General features: G+C 41.2%; 1 protein-coding gene across 3 annotated transcripts in view; it reads right to left on the reverse strand.

Annotated features, from left to right (window-relative positions):
• The window catches only part of arl15a (ADP-ribosylation factor-like 15a), a 432,264-nt gene that overhangs the window by 386,775 nt on the left and 24,514 nt on the right, over positions 1 to 20,975 (reverse strand). Inside the window, exon 1 of one of the 3 annotated variants that reach the window (XM_034170763.1) lies at positions 9,448 to 9,591. The exons of the other annotated variants lie outside the window; for them this stretch is intronic. Coding sequence (XP_034026654.1) covers positions 9,448 to 9,501 — 54 coding nt within the window. The 5' untranslated portion in view covers positions 9,502 to 9,591. Of the gene's footprint in view, positions 1 to 9,447; positions 9,592 to 20,975 lie in introns of those variants that run through there. 3 annotated transcript variants of the gene reach the window in all.

The following is a 20,975-nucleotide window of genomic DNA, read 5'->3' on the forward strand; positions in this document are numbered from 1 at the left end:
GCAGCACAAAGAGCACTCTGAAAGAAGGACACTGGCATTCAGGGAAAAAACACTATATGGACATGGGACGGTGTCCACCCCTAACCCTCCAAATGTACATGTTTAACATAAACACTTCTGAGGAATTTTTTCAAAAACAGAAATCCATTTCAAAATTGAAAACTTTCAGCCATGGTCCTTCCAAGACAAAAGGGTCCAAATTAATGTACATCAAAAAACAGGATTAAATATTCTGCAACTGTGCTAAAAAGGGTGAATATTTCTTGACAACAATCATGGTCAATCACATGAGCTTCTGGCAAGCACAGAGTCTGTATACCTATAGTATGGGCAAAAAGCATTCATTTAGCCAACAAAAGAGAGAGTCATAACTACCGCACAAATCCAAAATACATGCAACATGTCACTGCAACCAACCTCATTTCAATAAAAGAAACAAACCCTAATTTTTTGACCACATACATAACACACATAGGCAAAACATTTACATATTCACTGGAAAACTGATATTTGTTATTTCCCAAAATGGGATAACATAAATTCCTTCCTAAAATGTCTTTGACACAACAAAACAAATGAGTATGGTCTGGCAGCTGAGCTTCTGATAACAGTCCTCAATAAAGGGAGAATGACCCTTGGTGATCTCTCACCCATCAACCAACGAGGTCCTGTAGTTATTTTCAGTGTGGGATAGTCATGGCACCGGATGGGGCAAAGGCTGCTCCCATCCTGTGTTTCAAAACAATGGAAACAGGCTGGAAATGTGTGAGGTTCACACTCTGATTTAAGGGCCCCATCACACGACAGCACGAATGGCATACGAATCGCGCGTACTGGAAAAATAAACAAAGTTCGAGCTGCATTTGTACGGGACGCACAGTGCCTGTGATTGCGTTATAACGTCCAGAATGAGCATACAACCACACATCCATTGTCAGTCCACCTCATGTGTTAGAAGATGTCCCTGTATTAGGTTATCATGGCTGTTAGACCCCGCCCACATGGCCACAGTGTGCATCAGCGTGTCACGGAGAAGCTGTGATACAACCCTAATTCCAATGAAGTCAGGATGTTCTGTGAAATGTAAATAAAAACAGAATACAATGATTTGCAAATCCTCTTCAACCTATATTCAGTTGAATACACCACAAAGACAAGATATTTAACCCTCTGGGGTCCGAGGACATTTTTTGCACAATTCACTTGCCTGGCATAAATGTTTTATTATTGCTGTTAACAGCTCTCCCTGCATCCCACAATCAAGTTTTATGTTTCTTTTTTCAGGACAACCTGTGCTTCTAAAATATATATGCTTTTGCTGTGTTTTATCAATGTAATAAAGGTTTACAATCAAAAATAAGAAAGACAAAAGTAAAACGGAAAATAATTTTCCACACACATTTATTCAAAACACACAGCAAACTATAATAAACAACTGTTTTGACACTTTATAAAGGTAATTTGAGGTCTTGTGTGAAAGACTGTACAACAAAACGGTTCAAACAAACACAAATGCACATTTTGAACAATATATACAAAATGGTCTATGCGGTTTTTTTGTCTTCATCTCAAAGCAATTACTGTCTGCAAATTACACAAAGGTTACAACACAAATTCTACTTCTACTGTGTTTTGGACTGTTCTGTGCTGCTCCTAAAGCAGCTTTCATTCACACTTTGGCCCACTTTAGGTCCTTACAGTCTGAGGAGCGGCCCTCCCCCTCGCTCCATTAATATGGTAAACAGTACTTTACGCCGAGAAAGCAACAAAGTTATCCAGTAACATTCACATGCAAACTAGTGGAGCAATCCTGATAGTTACACACTTTGTTTGAGCACGTGAGACTGTCATCAGAGGCTCTCCATCTGCTTTCACTGATCGCTTTGCGTAATGGCGCAGGGCGCATTGGTGACCAATAGTATGTACTCATTGGAGTCTGCCCTACGATTGGATTTTGGAAAACCATGTGACGGTGAACCAATTCCGACTGGACACTCACATTGCGTACATCATCACACAGCTTCTATGGGGAGTACAAAGATGGCCGATGGTTGGCTCGAAAGTCCGCGGAGTTAACTTTTCAGCAAATAAAAGTAAGTTTCTATCTCATATCATTAAAAAGTTATTTATAATTTAGTAAAGCTTGGTCTTAGTCGTCGTATACAACGGTGTCGGCCCCAGAGGGATAGACTTTTTTTGTGCAAATATTTGCTCATTTTGAAATAGATGCCTGCAACACACTTCATAAAAGCTGGGACAGTGGTAACAAAAGACTGGGAAAGTTGCTGAATACTCAAAGAACACCTGTTTGGAACATTCCACAGGTGAACAGATTAATTGGAAACAGGTGGGTGTCATGACTGGGTATAAAAGGAGCATCACCAAAAGGCTCAGCCATTCACAAGCAAAGATGGGGCAAGGATCACCACTTTGTGAACAACTGCATGAAAAAAATAGTCCAACAGCTTAAGAACAATGTTAACACAATTCGTCGCTACACCTACAACTGCAAATTAAAACTCTACCATGCAAAGCGGAAGCCACACATCAACAACATCCAGAAACGTCGCCGCCTTGGGGGTGTTTTAGCCTATGGGGATGTGTTAGTGCCCATGGTATGGGGAACTTACACATCTGTGATGGCACCATCAATGCTGAAAGGTACATCCAGGTTTTGGAGCAACACATGCTGTCATCCAAACAACATCTTGTTCAGGGACGTCCCTGCTTATTTCAGCAAGACAATGCTAAGCCACATTCTGCATGTGTTACAACAGCGTGGCATCATAGTAAAAGAGTGCAGGTACTAGACTGGCCTGCCTGCAGTCCAGACCTGTCACCCATTGAAAATGTGTGGCGCATTATGAAGCGCAAAATACGACAACGGAGACTCCGGCCGGTTGAACAACTGAAGTTGGACATCAAGCAAGAATGGGAAAAAATTCCACCTACAAAGCTTCAACAATTAGTGTCCTCAGTTCCTAAACACTTAGAGTGTTGTTAGAAGGAAAGGTGACGTAACACAGTGGTAAACATACCACTGTCCCAGGTTTTTTGAAACGTGTTGCAGGCATGCATTTCAAAATGAGCAAATATTTACACAAATACAATAAAGTTTATCAGTTTGAACATCAAATATCGTCTTTGTGGTGTATTCAATTGAATATAGGTTGAAGAGGATTTGCAAATCATTGTATTCTGTTTTTATTTACACTTTACACAATGTCCCAACTTCATTGGAATTGGGGTTGTACACAGTGTATTCAGTTGAGTGCCACAGGCTTTGACATTACAATATTTCCTTTGTGCACCCCGAACAGAATATGCGTGTGTGTGTGTGTGTGTGTGTGGTGGGGGGGGGGCAGCTCATCGGGGGCACAATCGGGACATGCTAATGTGATGAGCCTGCTCCGAACGCTGGTGGGTCGCCATTTTGAATGCTAGTTTGTATGCCCGTTTGAATGCCATTCTAGGAAGCAGTCACACAGCAGAATGGCTGCCGTACAAATATTCCCGTTAGAGTGCAGCACGACAGTAGTGTGCCTGCTGTCTACATTTGTACTGGCCATGTGTATTTGGCTTATTTTCTTAAGTGATAAATGAATACTGTCCAAGGAATTGGAATGCAGTTCCGACTGCAACTCGAACTACACGAATGACATTCAAATGTCCATTCGTATGGCACTAAGAATGCGGTATGAATGCAACTTCACAGCTGTTCAGATATTTTCCAGCACAAGCATCATATGAATGTGCTGACTGCTGTAGGAATGCTGTAAGAGGCGTTCGAGTTCAAGCACAGAGATGAGTCCACTGTCTGAGGCCATAAGAAGATCATTTGTAACCTTCACTAATGCTGTTTCTGTACTATGATGAATTCTAAAACCTGACTGAAACTCTTCAAATAGACCATTCCTCTGCAGATGATCAGTTAGATGTTTTACAACTACCCTTTCAAGAATTTTTGAGAGAAAAGGAAGGTTGGAGATTGGCCTATAATTAGCAAAGATAGCTGGGTCAAGTGATGGCTTTTTAAGTAATGGTTTAATTACTGCCACCTTAAAAGCCTGTGGTACATAACCAACTAATAAAGACAGATTGATCATATTTAAGATCGAAGCATTAAATAATGGTAGGGCTTCCTTGAGCAGCCTGGTAGGAATGGGGTCTAACAGACATGTTGATGGTTTGGATGAAGTAACTAATGAAAATAACTCAGACAGAACAATCTGAGAGAAAGAGTCTAACCAAATACCGGCATCACTGAAAGCAGCCAAAGATAACGATACGTCTTTGGGATGGTTATGAGTAATTTTTTCTCTAATAGTTAAAATTTTATTAGCAAGGAAAGTCATGAAGTCATTACTAGTTAAAGTTAAAGGAATACTCGGCTCAATAGAGCTCTGACTCTGTCAGCCTGGCTACAGTGCTGAAAAGAAACCTGGGGTTGTTCTTATTTTCTTCAATTAGTGATGAGTAGTAAGATGTCCTAGCTTTACGGAGGGCTTTTTTATAGAGCAACAGACTCGTTTTCCAGGCTAAGTGAAGATCTTCTAAATTAGTGAGACGCCATTTCCTCTCCAACTTACGGGTTATCTGCTTTAAGCTGCGAGTTTGTGAGTTATACCACGGAGTCAGGCACTTCTGATTTAAAGCTCTCTTTTTCAGAGGAGCTACAGCATCCAAAGTTGTCTTCAATGAGGATGTAAAACTATTGACGAGATACTCTATCTCACTTACAGAGTTTAGGTAGCTACTCTGCACTGTGTTGGTATATGGCATTAGAAAACATAAAGAAGGAATCATATCCTTAAACCTAGTTACAGCGCTTTCTGAAAGACTTCTAGTGTAATGAAACTTATTCCCCACTGCTGGGTAGTCCATCAGAGTAAATGTAAATGTTATTAAGAAATGATCAGACAGAAGGGAGTTTTCAGGGAATACTGTTAAGTCTTCAATTTCCATACCATAAGTCAGAACAAGATCGTTGTGGCAGTTAGTGTGACTCAGGGGTGTTGACTCGTTTAAACTAACATATTCATCCTGCTGTAACCAGGTTTCTGTAAGGCAGAATAAATCAATATGTTGATCAATTATTATATCATTTACTAACAGGGACTTAGAAGAGAGAGACCTAATGTTTAATAGACCACATTTAACTGTTTTAGTCTGTGGTGCAGTTGAAGGTGCTATATTATTTTTTCTTTTTGAATTTTTATGCTTAAATAGATTTTTGCTGGTTATTGGTGGTCTGGGAGCAGGCACCATCTCTACGGGGATGGGGTAATGAGGGGATGGCAGGGGGATAATCCTGTCAACAATGCAAAATACCTGCTCCTTTGATCAATGTGAGTAGCGCAACTATTTACTTTGCTTCTTTGCCGTTATGTTACAGCATTTTTCCAAAATGGAGTAAATTCATGTTTTCCCTCAAAATTCTACTCACAACATCCCATAATGACAACATGAAAAATGTTGTTTTGAAATTTTTGCAAATTTGTTAAAAATAAAAAAACTAAGAAATCACATGGACATAGGTATTCACACCCTTTGCTCAACACTTTGTTGATGCACCTTTGGCAGCAATTACAGCCTCAAGCCTTTTTGAATATAATACCACAAGCTTGGCGCATCTATCTTTGGGCAGTTTTGCTCATTCCTCTTTGCAGCACCTCTCAAGCTCCATCAGGTTGGATGGGGAAAGTCAGTGCAGCCATTTTCAGATCTCTCCAGAGATGTTCAACTGGATTCAGGCCTGGGCTCTGGCTGGGCCACTCAAGACATTCACAGAGTTGTCCTGAAGCCACACCTTTGATATATTGGCTGTGTGCTTAGGGTCATTGTCCTGCTGATAGATAAACTGTCACTGTGAGGTCAAGAGTGCTCTAGAGCAGGTTTTCATCCAGAATGTCTCTGTACATTGCTGCATTCATCTTTCCATCAATCCTGACAAGTCTCCCAGTTCCTGCTGCTGAAAAACATCCCCACAACATGATGCTGCCACCACCATGCTTCACTGTATGGATGGTGCCTGTTTGTCGTGATCTAAGAGTCATTCAGGTACATTGTGGCAAGCTCCAGGCGGGTTGTCACGTGCCTTCTACTAAGGAGTGACTTCCATCTGGCCTGATTGGTGGATTGCTGCAGAGATAGCTGTCCTTCTGCAAGGTTCTCCTCTCTCCACAAAGGAATGCTTGTACCTAACCGTACAGAGGTTTGCAGCTAGTTAAATGAGTCTGTGATGTCATCATACTAACATCAGCAAAATGTTTTCTAAATCACTTCAGATGTGTTATTAGATTCCAAGAGTTTTCAGTTTTAGAAGTGTGTATTTCTCGCGAGCTTTAACATATGAGAAACACATACTACAGTGGTCCCTCGTTTATCGCGGGAGTTACTTTCTAATTTCTAAAAATAACCCGCGATAAGCGAAATCACTGCTTTTTTTGCAATTATTATAGATGTTTTAAAGCTGTAAAACCCCTCACTACACACTTTATACACTTTTCTCAAACAGGCATTAACATTTTCTCAGTTTTCTGTCCTGTGTAAACACTCTCTTTTTTCTTCTAGGCGAGAAGATTATAAACAGACGCAGAACTCTCCCTTCGCTCACTGCCTCCGGAGGTATGGATGCGGGACCTGCAAAGAATCCAAGTCCTCTCTCGGTGGCCACGGAGCTCTGCGGCTGCGGTCAACATCCGCATCAAAACAGCGAGCGTAGTCTCTGGACCTGTTGCCAAATTTGACGCAGCTCCGCACAGCAGACAGGGGGGCGGTGTAAGTGGCCCACTGCTGCGTTTACCGAGCCCGCAGACTAAGTAAGTGCATCGGAGGCAGTGAGATCAATCGCGGTGATGCCAACCGGTGCCGTGAACGGCCACCTGATAAGGATGCAGAACACAATGCGCTGTAAAAAAAAAAAAAAGCATGCAAAATTGCACTAAAAAAGTCCGCAAAACTGCGAGGCCGCGAAAGGTGAACCGCCTTATAGCGAGGGACCACTGTATATAAACACATAAATGAAGCGATTTTAGACATTCACACACTGACGTCACAACACAGCTCTACTCTGATTGGCTATCACCACCCACCACTAAAAAAATGGAACAGACTGAAACAGAATGTGTCTTTTTAACCTCTTAAAATACCTCTTAAATATGTCAAGGTTAGCCATCTTTGAACTTGTACAAGGTCTGTGTCCCAAGAATGTTCCCTGTGAATTTGAAGACTGTGGCAGTAATAGAACTGGACTTGTGCTGAGCACAGACAGATGGACAGACGGACACAAAGCATTCGCAATACCTGATGGTCATATTTGATGGCCTCTGGTAATAAAACTGAAAGTAGTTTTTACTGAAGGTGATGTACTACCTGGTGATGTCCCTGCTTCGAGGCACAGAATTTGTCTTGAACATTTTTTGTAATCGAATTATTCGAGTTACTCGACTAATCGTTTCAGCCCTAGTCGCGATGAAAATAAATCCCATTAATGATCCACCAAAACACACACAAAAAAAGTATGTTTATTTACACTGGTAAAACAACAACAACTTGTCATTAATTATGAGTGGCTGAGGTTAAAGAGGCAGAGCTATAACATCATCTTTATGCACTCTGGGAGCAGTTTTCAAAAAGAACCATTTTTGGCCACTAAAAAACAGACAGGTTGCGAGGAAGCCGCCTGCCCCCTGCTGAGAACGTGACTGATGCATGCAGCGCAGCAAGGGAGAAGGTGTATGTCACACACTCACATTACCAGGATCCTTTATTTAATTCAATGTCTTCGACATTGAATTAAAACAAACAGAAAAACAAAAAACAAAAGCAGATTTTTACCCTCATCACTTAGCAATGTAAATGTGCTTGTTTAATTTAATTATGCCCTAGGCTATATCATGCAGCCCTAATGAGAAAAGTAATTGAATGCATAGTTTATCAACAGGAAATTGTGCTCGTCATTGTGGGTAAAAAACCTGACAGTCATTGACCCAATCAATCAAATGGTTTGTTTGTATACTCATATTGCAATACAGGAATTTAAAATTTAAAGCCCTCCAAAACGTGATGTCAAGATCACAGCATCATATAAAGTTGTGTATGGGGTTAATTTTGTGCTAGAGACAAAAACCTTTCCATAGATATCCAAATATTGCCCTTTTGTTCAGAAATAGCCATTGCAAAACTTTGCAAACGCCTGTCCATGGCCCTTCTTGGTTTTGAGATGATAAACATCTGTTAAAAATCACTTTCGAAACACCCAATTTCCTGTACAATCATTTATTTAATGTGGGTGAAAGTAGAGGCATTAAACATCCAAGTCAATGTTATGGATTTTCACTTCTATCTTGGAGCACATATGTAAGCTCAAATTCTTAAAAAATGATCAGGAAAATAGAGGCAGACAACTGTTCATTCATTAATCATTCTGAAAGGAATTAATGATCACAATGCATTTTCCTGAAATTATTCTCTTGTGAATAATTGTACATGAAATAAAATAAACAGTGCACGATCACAGATTTCTGAAAAATGTAACTAATTCAGGGTAGGACGATCTAGCCAATCTGATACAAAATTGAGATTCAAACAAACAACTGGTAAACCGCAAAGGCTGCAATCATTTTTACAATGTTTTTCAGCCTATATTTAACAGAAGTCGAAACATTTAATGAAAAAAGAAAGTTTATATAAAAAGCCTCAATGCCTGACTGTAGCTCTGCCTCACCTAAAGCCACCATGTGTAATTTTTTAATACCGCAGCAAATACTGTGTCCATCCAATATTAATGTGTTTGAACCTTTTAAACATTATTTATCACCTATGCAAAAAATCAATTGACATGAAATATAACAAAATATGAAAGTGCATCATATTCAACTTAAACTGCCTCAAGCTGTGGTGCTTAAATTTTATTATATTATTTTATTCCACTGCCCTGCCCACATCCTCTGCAAATTATCCACACAGATGTGGTCAGTGCTACTTGAGAGAGGACATGTCTGATTCCCAATACTAATGTTAATCACACAATAAACAACTAAGTATCACAACAAATGCAGAGAACTTCAACATTTCAGGTCTATAGGGTCATGTTCAAATTCATTCATAAATGCAAGGCATTTAGGACTGCTTGGAGCACAACCACTGAAGAACCCCGTTGCAAGAAGCTGAGGAAAAAGACAGCAAAATCTTTTTTTTTACCTCAACTCTGAGACATGGACTTCATACTGCATTCTCTGCTATTTTCATATACATCTCACTGCCATGGCAGCTCTGATGTATGCTTGTTCCAGCAGTATTAACACCCACTCGAAAGTAAGAGCTTGCTTGTTCAGAATCAGTTTCAAAACACAAGACGGCTCAGTAGTGACAAACGTCATTCAATCATTAGACATCCCCGATATCTTTAGTGATACAGAAGGCAACATATACTCGTTTGCTTACCGTATAAATCCCAATCCTACACAAGGCGAGAGAGAGCTGCATGTGCTCCGACATTGTGCTCAGCAACAACTGTAACCCCTGGCAACCAACAAGCCGAGCCTGTGAGTCGAGAGTAACTGAATGGACAGATGAAGACCAGGAGCAGCTCGGCACAACATTGTCTGGTCAAGAATGCCAGGCTAACCCTTTACTGTGTCACTGCCAGTATCCGGTATCCACAAGCAATTAAGTTTAAGTACTTTCTAAGGACGTTGGTGAGGACTGGATGTTATTTTGTTTGAACTATTTGCTCACAGAAAGGGGGGGGGGGGGGGGGACTACAAACAAGGAATCAGCAGACAGATACAATCTTAAAATGAGTTCGTAAGGATTGCTCGTCACAGAGATTAACAGCTCAGTGACTACTAGGGATCCAGAATAAGACTGTAAATTGGATTAGTCACCATTACACAGCCAAACCATACTTAGGAATTCATAAAGCATGAAAACCATTGTTTCTGCATGTCATAAAAAAAACTATGATGAGATCAACCACTTCAGTAATGTTGTGGGGCATGAAACTTTGCTGGAGATCAGTTTATTCAAGTAAGACTGAGTCATGAAATGCCTCGCTTTGGTCAGTTCAGCTCTGCCACCACCTCTGACATAATTCAGTTATCAAATACAGTATTCAACTCTAGTGCAATGGAACATGTATCTAGTAGTTAATTAGAACTATTTAAAAATGCAGATAAAAGTTGTAGCATATTTACACTTTAGTTAGTGCAATACACACTGTGGCGATTAAATCATTAAAAATTGTATAATCTGTAATATTGCAAGTACCATACTACTGTATACAAAATATAATTATGTTTTTGCTTGCTTGTGCAGCATAAATGTAGATATTTGGTTGGGTGGGAGAGTTAGTCTATCCCAGCCAGATCAGTTAAATAATAATTTACAAATAATGCATGTTTATGAGTTCAATGGTACGAATATTTCATGAGGTGAAAGCTGGAACATACCATTCAACAAGGCTTCGCCTCATTGAATGGTATGTTCCAGCTTTCACCAAATTAAATATTTGTTCCATTGAAAGAATGTAAAAAGTCATTATTTGTTTTAGATAATGGCTAAAATAGATCCTTGTCATTTGATATTTTATTAATTTATAAACACCAGAAAAGGGCCTTACATTTTGGTGTTTCACTGCTGCTAAAGTTCAAATTGTGGCGTGTAGTCCAGTGATGCTGTGCATTGACTTCGGACTTCCATAAAAAAAATAAAAAAAAGACTGTGTAGTTCCTCAGACCAGCCAAAAATCGCATCAGCTTTTCACAGCGCCCATTGTTTTTGAGGGTATTTATCGGGAAAATGATGATTTCTCTGTCGATTGCAGACTGCAGCAGGTCTGCTTGAAGCAACAAAGCAGCACTTCGACCCACTGTTCGCTGATTCTCTGCTTCGCTGGTTTTCAGAAGCGGCAAGTCCGCAAGTTCATAACCCCTCTCAAAGCTATTTAAAGATGTAATCATGAGTCACCTTTGTGTGGATTAAAGTCAATAACTGGGACTCTTGTCTTGTCTTGTCTGCGGGTAAGAAACGAGAATCGTCCTCTGTTCCACACCGGAGTTTTACGCGATGGTTCTCTGGTGTGAGCACCAGCCGGTGCGTAAACTGAGGTAAAGGGAATAACAACAATTAATAATAATATCCTCTCTTTTGTGGGACTAAGTGCACAGCTCCAAAGAGCTGCGCAGATTTCAGAGCAAAACGCTGTTTTAAATCAAGTGACACCTCTTTCTAAACGTTATAATACAAACAATAAACTACAACCGACCAAAACCATTTTTTTCTTTTTTCCCCAAAATGAGACATCCTCCATTTTTTATGAATTACCTCCTGATGTGCAGCACAGGTGGCTGCAAGAGTTCAGCTCAGAGTCCATGGAGTTACATTTGCGTCATTAATATCTGAAAGGAAATGCTTTTGACAAAAACTACTGATTTTGTTTATTTCTGTTTCTGTCCAGAGATCAAGGATCCACCATGTACATCAAGGATCCAGTGACCATGTACAAATTTTATTGATTATTATTTATGTCCAGAAATCAAGGATCCATCATGTACAAATTTTATTTCTGTCCAGAGATCAAGGATCCAGTGACCAATTTCATATTTATTTACTTTAAGACACAATAAAATGTTGACATAGAAAACCTGTAAAGCCTACTTTTAGTGAACAGAAAATTCACAAGAGGTATTGCGTAATAAGCGTAATCAATAATGGCACAGATATTGCTAAAATCTTGTCAATACCAATCCCTAGGTATAGAGATGTCGCTTTATGTTTGGGAAGGGAGAGGCGTACAACCCAAAGAACACCATCCCCACAGTAAAACACAGCGATGGGAGTATTTGTGTGTGGGGATGCTTTAGTGCATCTGCAACTGGGAATCTCCTAAAGGTGGAAGGAATCATGAAGAAAGAAGGACATGTGAAGATTCTGAAAGAAAACCTCAAGCAGTCAACAGGTAAACTGGGTCTAGGTCATCACTTTGTCTTCCAACACGGCAATGACCCAAAACATGCGCCGTTCCCGGTGAAGAACTGCCTTCAGAAGAACAAGGTGAAAGTTAACAGGCCCGTACAAAGCCCTGACTAGAATCCCACTGAAAGACTGTGGTGTGAACTGAAGACCAAAGTCCATGCCAGATGTCCATCAATTCTGGAGCTTGAGAGATTCACCAAAAAACATTATGAGCTACATATTTCCTCTGTAATCATGCATTAAGTGGATCAAATAGATGCAGCTACTAACAGCTTCTAAAAGTGCTAACACATTAACATACATCATTAAATAAGATGAGCATTTCACCTAGCGTAAAGACTGCAACAGATGTCATGAAGAGCTGTTAGCACATTTCACCATGCAATAAGCTGTATTATTCCAAGTGTTTGTAATAAAATACTCCAAACAGACACAGCAACAACACAACTGTGTTGTGTTGTTGTAGTGGCTCCACATCAAGCAGACTCTGAGTTACAATCAGAGGCTACAAGAGGACTCAGGGGAGGAGTCACTGGGCTCAGGTCCTGTCACTCACAGCAACCACACCCACAATTATACACAAATTTGTGGATTAAAATGTCTTAAACTAAGAACTTAGAAAAAAATTCATCCCCAACCAGTTGTCATGGAGGCAGAAACTTTCTGTAGAGACCAAAACTGTTTTTTGGACCAGGCTGTAAACATGTTTATTTTTGCTCTAAAGCTGGACATTTTAAAATTGGCTTCTATGGGAATGTGCTCTGTTTTGAAGCCAGCCTCAAGTGGCCAGTCAAGGAACTGGACTTCCAGGTTGGGGTCAAATTACAAGTTCAAGTTCACACTGCACTCACAGCCACACCTCCTGCAGGAGCCAGGAGGATGAGAGGAGTACGCATCAGAAGGCAGTAGGAAACAAACATTTTTCAGTGAAATAAACACTTTCTCAATGTTTCTCAGCGGTTACGCTTACAACCCGAAGCGTCGGATTTTGCTACTAAAACTCCTTTGATGTCAGTGGAGCTCTGAAATTTGATCTGTATGGACTACACAAGAGACAGAGCAGCAGCTGGAATATCAGACAACATGAGCCGGTTATCAAAATGCAACACCATGAAAGCATAGAACATAATTTATTACAGAACACAGAGCAAATGCAGAACAATGTTAAACTTCAACATTTTTTCTGTCATCAAATCACTCAACCTCATCTGCCTTGCTTGTTTTTCCTCCACCTTTATCAACATAAAAAAAAACGTGCCAGTGCGAGTAGTGACAAAATCTCACTGCTGCAATATGGATATTATTACATGATCACCATCTAAACTCTGTAGGAGATGATGGTGGTGTAGGTGATGTAGAACTGCATCCCAGGCTGTGGCAACGTTATTAAACATGAATATCACCTCCAGCATGAAACCACGATCCTTTCACAGCACAGAGCGCACAGGAACCAAACCACAGCCTGGTGTGAAAAGCCTCACTCCAGCTGCCAAAATTAAAACCCATGTGATAATCCAACCAACCAACATCACGGTGTATAGAGTTGCGCTGTGCTCCTGAAGTGAGCAAAAAAGAAATTTAAGTTCGCTAGAAAGGCTGCATTCGACGCATGGTGTGACTGCTCGGCCCACTGCCAGCAAACTTTCAGGAAAGGTCTCCAGTGGTACGTGCCACTGATCATTTCAGCCCCACGGGTGTGCGCTGTGCACTCACGCGCACATGTGCGCGCTGCGCACTCAAGCATGTGAGGAACACAGCGGCGCTTCCCACTCTGGTCCCGTGTTTGCCATCCAGACGTATGGACATCAGATAGTCTTCAGCGCCTTTTATGGTCGTCTGACAGCAGTCTGTGTCATCTAAACTGTTGTCTACATGTGCTTTGGATGCCACTGTGCAGGTGTGGACGAGGGAATCTAGATGCGTTCTGACACTGCTGACCATGCCTCTTTTCCTTCCGACTGCATCCGATGATGGTAATATTTGCCGTTTCGGCCTGGTTCCTGCACATTCTTGCTATGTGTGACGGGAGCTTTAACTTTTTTCACAGTAAAATCCTTTTACTGTGAAAGAAACAGAAGCTGCACAGCAAAGGCTTTTACAGTAAAAGTGATAAAGTAACTGTGACACAGTAATCTTTTTTAACAATGTATATCCAATGTGTTAGTCTTTAAAAAAAAAAATCAACTTAAACATTCTTGAAATAAATTAGAAACATTGGAAAGAGGTCAAGAATCATTAAATTCGCTGTTTTGCAGTTGTGAATCTCACACTATCTCGTGGTCCGTGACTTACTTGAGACGTCAGTTTCAACAGAGTTCTGGTTCAATTTAAACAAACCTCGTGAAATATGGACAACAAGACAACATCGGGGCATTGCATAAGTCCATCAGAGGTGGTACACCTCCTCTAGACAACCCTCAACTTGGGAGAACGTGTCATCATCATAATCGCCCATGAACGTGCTGGATCAACGCCATCCACATCCTCGCTTGCCATTGTTTACAGGCACTGTGAGACTTCTCTGTTCTCTCACGACGTCCTGGGTGAATTAAGCCTTAAATTAGGATGTTTTCAGGTCGAAACAGGCCGACGACGGCGCCTGGAAGCACTGCACGACGTCCCGCTCCGTGGGAAGTCCTTACACCGACAGAAACACCCCATAATCTCTCATCAGCCGTTAAACTTTTCACCGAAAACCAGCTTAATTTCTCGAATAGTGTCCACTCGGATATTCCTCACAGGTCCAGAAAAAATTTTGATAAAGCAATGTGCGCCGTCTCGAGCAGCATGTGAAACAAAGGAATTCAGCCGAGAGGGCGGGACCACATCTGACTCAAGGCCTGCCCACAGGGAAATGACATCACCGACACGCGTGAAAAAACTCACGCATGCGCACGAGGGTTCAAGCATGATTGGTGTAATCGCACGTCATTCAAATCCATATAGTTAAAAAAAAAATAAAAGGGTCGGTTTATTATCTAATAGACCTCGTATATATACATATATACATATACACATATACACACATACATATACATATACACACATATACATATACACACATATACACACACACACATATACACACATATACACACACACACATATACACACACATATACACACACACACATATACACACACATATACACATACACATATACACACACATATACACACATATATATACACACATATACACATACACATATACGCATATACATACACATATATACACATATACACATATATACACATACATATAGAAAAAAGAACAAAAAGAAGTAAAAATAAATAAATACATAAATTAAGGGGAAGTTTAAGTTTTCTTAAGTTTAAGTTAAGTTGAATATTCCTCTTCTTTTTCTCTGTGCTTTGACAGTGAAGGATTAGAATTATCCCATGCTGGACCGCAGCACTCAGCCGACCGCACCCACCACCCGCCGAGGAAAGCCAACCACGCAGAGCGCGTGGGTTGCGGCGCCCCCGCCCACCCGGCGGCCGCGCTCGTGCACCCGCCCGCCGAGATCCCCGAACTGACCGACAACACCGCTCATGAGCTCCTCGTCGTTGCGGACAGCCAGCTGCAGATGACAGGGAATGATACAAGTCTTCCCACTGTCCCAAGCAGCGCCACCTGCCAGCTAGAGAAACTCAGCGGACAGACACTCATGCACAGCCACCAGGCAAACGGTGGCTTCGGCACCCACACGCCCCGCACAGCCACCCCCAGTAGACGGTGGACACGGCTGACTGGAAACTGCAATCCAGCATGGGAGGAGCAAGTCTTTGCCTTGGCTCTGGCTTTACCATCTGTTCTGCCTCTTGTGCTCGGGGTTTCGTTCTAATCCTTCACTGTCAAAGCACAGAGAGAGAAAAAAAAAATGCAGAATCAGCCGTAGAGTTGACTGACATGAGTTTTCTATTGACAGGAGCCCCATTTCACACTCCATTCACAGCCTTATAGGGAGAAACGATCAACAGTTATGATAAATCTGACTACAGAAATCGAATCTAAGCACAGGTTTTCACGTCTTAAATGTAAATAACGGCGGAGAAGTCGGCCAGAGAATTGACACTGACAACACGAGACCCCTGCAGCGCTTCAACCTTTCAAGATGGGCGGGTCAGCGCTCCAGGTCGTGTGACCAAAATACCTGCCTATTATAAGGTGTCTATGGCTGTGAATACTTTCCAGGTGTACTGTAAATAGCCTCAGCTGAAACCCAGATCAAGGACTCTCTGCCTTGAATGACCAGAGTTTGACCCATCTGTGCAACCTCAAACCCTGGAAACCCTGATGAATCATTTTCTTCATTTGATTTTGAGAAGTTGAGATACTGGAGACACTATGAAGAAGTCATTCAAAGATATCTGGTAAACAATCAGGCTAGCTTTTTGCATCATCTTACCTTTGACGACAAAACTTACTAAACCCTCTGCATTTCGTATGGTAAGCTTGCTTAAGTAGTAATGATGCATAATTTTAATGAAAGTACAACTTACACTGCATAATGCATGAGTGATAAAAAAAATTCAGGCGGTTTGATAGAGTAACTCAATTTCACACATGGATTTGACTTTTTATGGTCATATTCACATTGGAATGAGCACACTCCCAACATGAAATGAATGGAGTTTATTGAATTTAAACATTAACATAATCATATTCATATTGGAATGAGTTGCTTACTAGCATTTTTTTTTTTTTTTTTTTTTTTTTTTTTTTTTTTTTACTATCAGTGACAGTACAGTACACTGTCATTTCATGAATGAGCAGATTGCCCAATTGTGATGAATCAGACACCCCCCCCCCCCCCCCCAAAAAAAAAAAAAAAAATTCTGGATCCACCCATGCGTAACAGTAAAACGTGCATATTGTATGATTTAAAAAATAACATAAAATTCATGTTAATCTCAAGTTTAAAAAAGAACATTATTGTCATTCCTAGCATCCATCACACATATTCTGTGCTGTATAGTCAAGTGTGTAACAATCTTAGATCCAAGTGTCAGGCATACACTTAACTTTGGTAATTTCTTAAGGCTGTATCGTGGCACCAGTTCACAGTGAAATCCACTCTTGGCGCTACAGTTATATGTGATCCTTCTGTAAAATAATACTGATGCTATACAACCACCACACTGCAGTTTTCAACTGATTACAACAGAGACCAGAATGTGTGTGCCCACCCCAGGGACCTTCACTGCACTTAAGTAACCCGCATAGACGACAAAAGGCATTTAAACACTTGTAAACAGGACATCAGTCATTTAATCAAGGTCCTTTAGTGAGTCTCAGGAAAGACGGACACATATTTGGAGACTGGGTTTTGTTCCAGGTCTCCAGTGTAGCACGGCAGGAAGGCAGGCCCCGTTCTTACTGAGCGCCTGACCTCCAAGGACAGCCAAGCACTCAGTTCAAACAGTCCACAGAATTACAGCTGTGTTGTCCACAGAAAACCTTAAATCCTGAAGGCTTGCAAGCCTCTTAACATGCATTCAACACTGAAGCACACGTGAGAAACATAATTCAAAACTGAGCAAAAATCACTGGCACAGTTAATACTTGTACTGTGTTACAACCTTTATCAAATGAATAACACTGGCGTTTCTCATGCAGTAGAAGGTTCAAGAATGGAAGTTAATGTTTAAATTAAATAAACTCCATTCAGTTCATGTTAGGAGTGTGCTCCCTTTCACAATAAGGTTTTGTGTTTACCTTGGATGCCAGCAATTTTCCATTAACCTCTAACTGAGATTATCAAATAACCCATTGAAACGAAAAGACTTCAAATTCAGAGCCAGCAAGACTGGTTTCTGCAAGGGCACCCATGAGGTATGCGGTCAGTTTGCCTTAACTCTACAGTTTTTCTACTGCGATTGGCTGTACAGGACTTCATAATCTTACTGAAGCAAAATTTCCTATATGAATCAGAAGTTCAAAGTTCTTTTTAGGTTTCTACTTCTTGTAAGGCTCATTATAAACAACCTGATAACTGGGTGGGCCAATTCCTCTGCATTTCGTCACTAGGTCTCTGTTGTAAGATGACAAAACAATGTATGTGTGTACTGTTTTTCTTCTGGCAATATAAATTCTTTGGAAACGCCTTCAGTTACAGCTTCCTCCCTATTGTGGAACTGCTTCAGGGGCACTTACCCAATCCCTTCAAAGTGGGCAAGGGTCCAAAAACTGTAACCACCCCATCAAAGATGGCAACTTTATTACAATACAATAATCCTAAAACATACTACTCAATGGATGCAACTGATGCATGAATTGAAAGTCTTGCTCAAGATTTTTTTCTGAAGTGTTTTTATTTTTTTTTTTTTTTTTTAAACCACTGAGGTTCTTCTACTATGGAAGGACTGACACGACATGCCAGCAGTGGTCAGCAGGGGTGTCTGTTTCTCAGCCATCTTGGATTCAGGGGAAATTTACTTGCAGTTACACCAACTGACCACTGAAAAGACCTCAAAAGAGTAGGGCAGCAGGGAGCACTCTAGAGCAGCAGTGGGCAATGAGGGCCAAGACAGTGCAGGTTTTACTTGCAACCAATCACCTCAGCTGCTGGGTTTGCTGATGAGCTTCTCCCTTGAACATAAACACCTGATCATCAATGAAATCACCTGCTGAGGTGAATGGTAGAAAGGGAAACCTGCAGTGTCTTGGCCCTTCATGGCACATGACTGCCCACCCCTGCCCTAGAGACTCATATGCAGTTCCACCATAGAAACCATTGCATTTAAGAGAAAATGACCTTTTCGTAGCTGTCCACTGCAGTAACCATTATACACCAGAGAGTTAATGAGTTTTTGTCAGTATTTGTCAATAAATGCATGTGTATAGCTGTGATGTCACATACTGTCAGCCGCAGCACATTCAGTGTGTGTGCACTGCTTCCGCTTGATGTTTATTCTGGCTGACATGGTACCAAATAAAATAGCCCTGTATATCTCCAATTCATCAGTAGCTCACACTTTGTTAAATTCCTTTTCCCCAGATCCCAGGGTCTATTTAAATCACTCATTATCTTCAAACACTTATCTGGGATCAGGTCGCAGGGACAACAGCTCCAGCAGGGGACCCCAGACTTCCTTTTCTCAGGCCACACTTACCAACTCTGACTGGTCGATCCCGAGGTGTTCCCAGGCCAGTGTGGAGATATAATCTCTCCGCCTAGTCCTGGGTCTTCCCCGGGGTCTTCTCCCAGATGGACGTGCCTGGAACACCTCCCTAGGGAGGCGCCCAGGAGGCATCATTACCAGATGCACGAACCACCGCAGCTGGCTCTTTTCAACGCGAAGGAGCAGCAGCTCTACTCAGAGCTCCCCACGGATGACTGAGCTTCTCACCCTGTCTCTAAGGGAAACACCAGCCACCCTCCCAAGGAAGCCCATTTCGGCCACTTGTATCCATGATCTAGTTCTTTTGGTCATGACCCAACCCTCATGACCATAGGTGAGAGTAGGAACGAAGATTGATCAGCAGATCAAGAGCTTCGCCTTTCAGCTCAGCTCCCTTTTCGTCACAACAGTACGGTAGAGCGAATGCAACACTGCCCCTGCTGTGACGATTCTCCGGCCAATCTCACCCTCCATTGTCCCCTCACTCGTGAACAAGACCCCAAGGTACTTGAACTCCTTCACTTGAGACAAGTCCACACACTGACATATATTCAAATGTCAGTGTGGCCAGCAGCATTTGATGCATTTATTTTTCATTGTCACTTAAGTGAATCTATTAATATACAGATGTAGGTTGACCGCATGGATTCTTCTGAAAGGACTAGTTGCTTCACCGTGACTAATTAGTGCTCAACAGTAGTTCATTTACATGATCAGTGTTCATTTCTGTGTCACTTCCACTTCATGAGCACTTGTGATTATAAATCTGATACTCAAACTTTGGGTGCTGGTTTTGTCCACTTTTATGTATTTTTGCAAAGGAACTTCATACATAGTTTATGATGTTCACTTCTTGCAACAAATGGAGGAACTACAAACAGTGCAACAGGTTGTTGTCCCATTCTTGGTTCTGCAGAGACAAACTTTGGGTGTTCATATCCCAAACACGAAGGGAACCGCATAAACTGGAAGACAACAGCTACACCACTCGTTCCAGAGGGTGCCTCAACAGTTTCAGGTCTCAACAGTGGATTTGTCTCTGCCTCACTTTAATTCATGATGGAACTATATGATTTTGTGATCCGCATATTTCAAAGGGTGCACATGAAAAATATTAACTACTACTGCCCAGCTCCTGTTATTGTGACGCGAGAGTGACATTTTGAGTTATGGACTGGACGCATTAGTTCATTAGTGGCATATTTTGTTACATCTGCCCCCTGTTACATTTTTTTTTTTTTTTGTAAATCTTTTTATTGGAAAAAAAAAATCTGAAACACAAACAATAAATCATCAGTGTGATTACAAAAGATTTTTCATTTTTTTTATTTTTTCTTTTCTGTACACGCTCAAAACACCCCCCTCCCATCCCTCCCCCCACCCCGACTGGACCCAACCAATAATGACAGTAATAAGAATAATAAATTGACAGAAACCATACCAGCAATAGACCTTGGTTTTGTATAGGATAGACATAGGTAGATGACAAAATAAACAAATTAAAACAGTAAATAAGTAGCTCAATCTGCCTTCAGGGATCTTTATGGCCAACAAAGTGTGCCTTTGTGTGTGCTCAAGTTGTACGGCTAAACCCATAGTATCTTTTTAATTTATTGCAATGTCTGTGTCTGTGGGAGCCCTTGGAGGCTACCAAAGTGTAATAGAAAGGGTTCCCAAACAGATTGGAATTTGTCTGAGCACCTTATAGCAAATTTGATCTTTTCCAAGTGCAAAAACAGCATTACATCTTTCAACCACTGAGCGACAGTAGGTGGCGCACTTGACTTCCAATTGAGTAAAATTCGCCTTTGTGCCAGCAGAGAAACAAAAGCTATAATGTTCTGTTGGTTTTTAGATAAATTTTCTTC

This window comes from Thalassophryne amazonica, chromosome 5 (assembly GCF_902500255.1).
Source record: "Thalassophryne amazonica chromosome 5, fThaAma1.1, whole genome shotgun sequence".
Lineage (NCBI taxonomy): Eukaryota > Metazoa > Chordata > Actinopteri > Batrachoidiformes > Batrachoididae > Thalassophryne > Thalassophryne amazonica.